The following is a 1,111-nucleotide window of genomic DNA, read 5'->3' as shown; positions in this document are numbered from 1 at the left end:
GGAATTTTCTTTTTTTTCCCTTATGCTGTCTTTCCTTTTTGTTTTTGTTTCAGTTCTCTCATTTCCCATTTTCCACTTCAGGTCTGCTCGTGGCTTTATGCACCTGAGGATTCAGTTTGACTGCAAGACGGGCGGGTACATGCTCGGCCGTGGCACGAAGCAGTTCCCCACGGTGCCCCACATGATCCACCACCACAGCATCTTCAGATTGCCCATCAAAGGTGCTGAACACATGGTCCTCCTCCATCCCGTGAGTCACGAGACCCTATAGTTGCCACGTGGAGGAACGCCTACTGTTGTTGGAAAGATACCCGTGACCTTCTACCATCTCTGAGAGAAGAAAAAAAAGCTTCCAGTTTGTTTCCTAGTCAACCTTTTACAATGCCCCCAAACTCCTCCTCAGAAGCATGATCATTCGAGGTCCTGTAGAATTTGTTGGTTCGGTTGTAGGGTGTAGTCAGTGATAAAAACCTTTGAAGTTGCGCAAGGGTTGGTGAGTGTGTCAGAGGGACAAAGAAAATTTAGTGTGCTACAATAAGGTTTAGATTACTGATTACTTCAGTCTATTTCATTCCATATCCTGTTGCCAATTTTTTGCTAGACTCTATGAATCTTCCATGATATATACTGCTAGTCGTTTTCCTAGTCATTATTCTAGAACAATATTCTTGTTTATCCAAGATCCTTTACTCCTGAAAAAGTTCTCTTGTGAACTCTTTACTTAGACCCTCAAACCAAGATGAAGTAAAAAAGATTTAGCACTTTCACTTTAAAAAGGTTGTCGTTTAACTGATGTGGCATCTCTGTCATTTACACCGAGACCCAAGTTGCAGTACATGAACACAAAGATATTCTCCATCTCTCTCAGTCATAACTTTGAATATTCCACAGCAAACATTCCACCATAAGTAATTAATGGTTTAATCTAGTACAAAATACCTTTGAATACTTTGGCTGTCCAATAATAACTTTGATGGCTGAAATTTCTTCTAAGTTATGAGGGGACAGCTTATATTTTGTCCACATACATTCCACAGTACATGATGCTGCTATACTATAGTTGCCTAATATATTGCTAGTTTAGGGATTTGCAATGGGAACTGTATCACAA

The 1,111-nt window shown here is 40.4% G+C and overlaps 1 protein-coding gene across 1 annotated transcript in view; it reads left to right on the top strand.

The window, feature by feature from the left end:
• Positions 1-1,111, top strand: part of LOC119586097 — a gene marked incomplete at its 5' end in the record, with an annotated part of 4,753 nt that overhangs the window by 2,571 nt on the left and 1,071 nt on the right. The window contains 1 exon segment of the mRNA XM_037934789.1: positions 82-1,111. Within this exon segment, the coding sequence (XP_037790717.1) occupies positions 82-271 (190 nt within the window).

This window comes from Penaeus monodon, chromosome 21 (assembly GCF_015228065.2).
Source record: "Penaeus monodon isolate SGIC_2016 chromosome 21, NSTDA_Pmon_1, whole genome shotgun sequence".
Classification (NCBI taxonomy): Eukaryota; Metazoa; Arthropoda; class Malacostraca; order Decapoda; family Penaeidae; genus Penaeus; species Penaeus monodon.
Note: the sequence above shows the minus strand (reverse complement) of the source record. Positions and strands in the feature narration are given on the sequence as shown.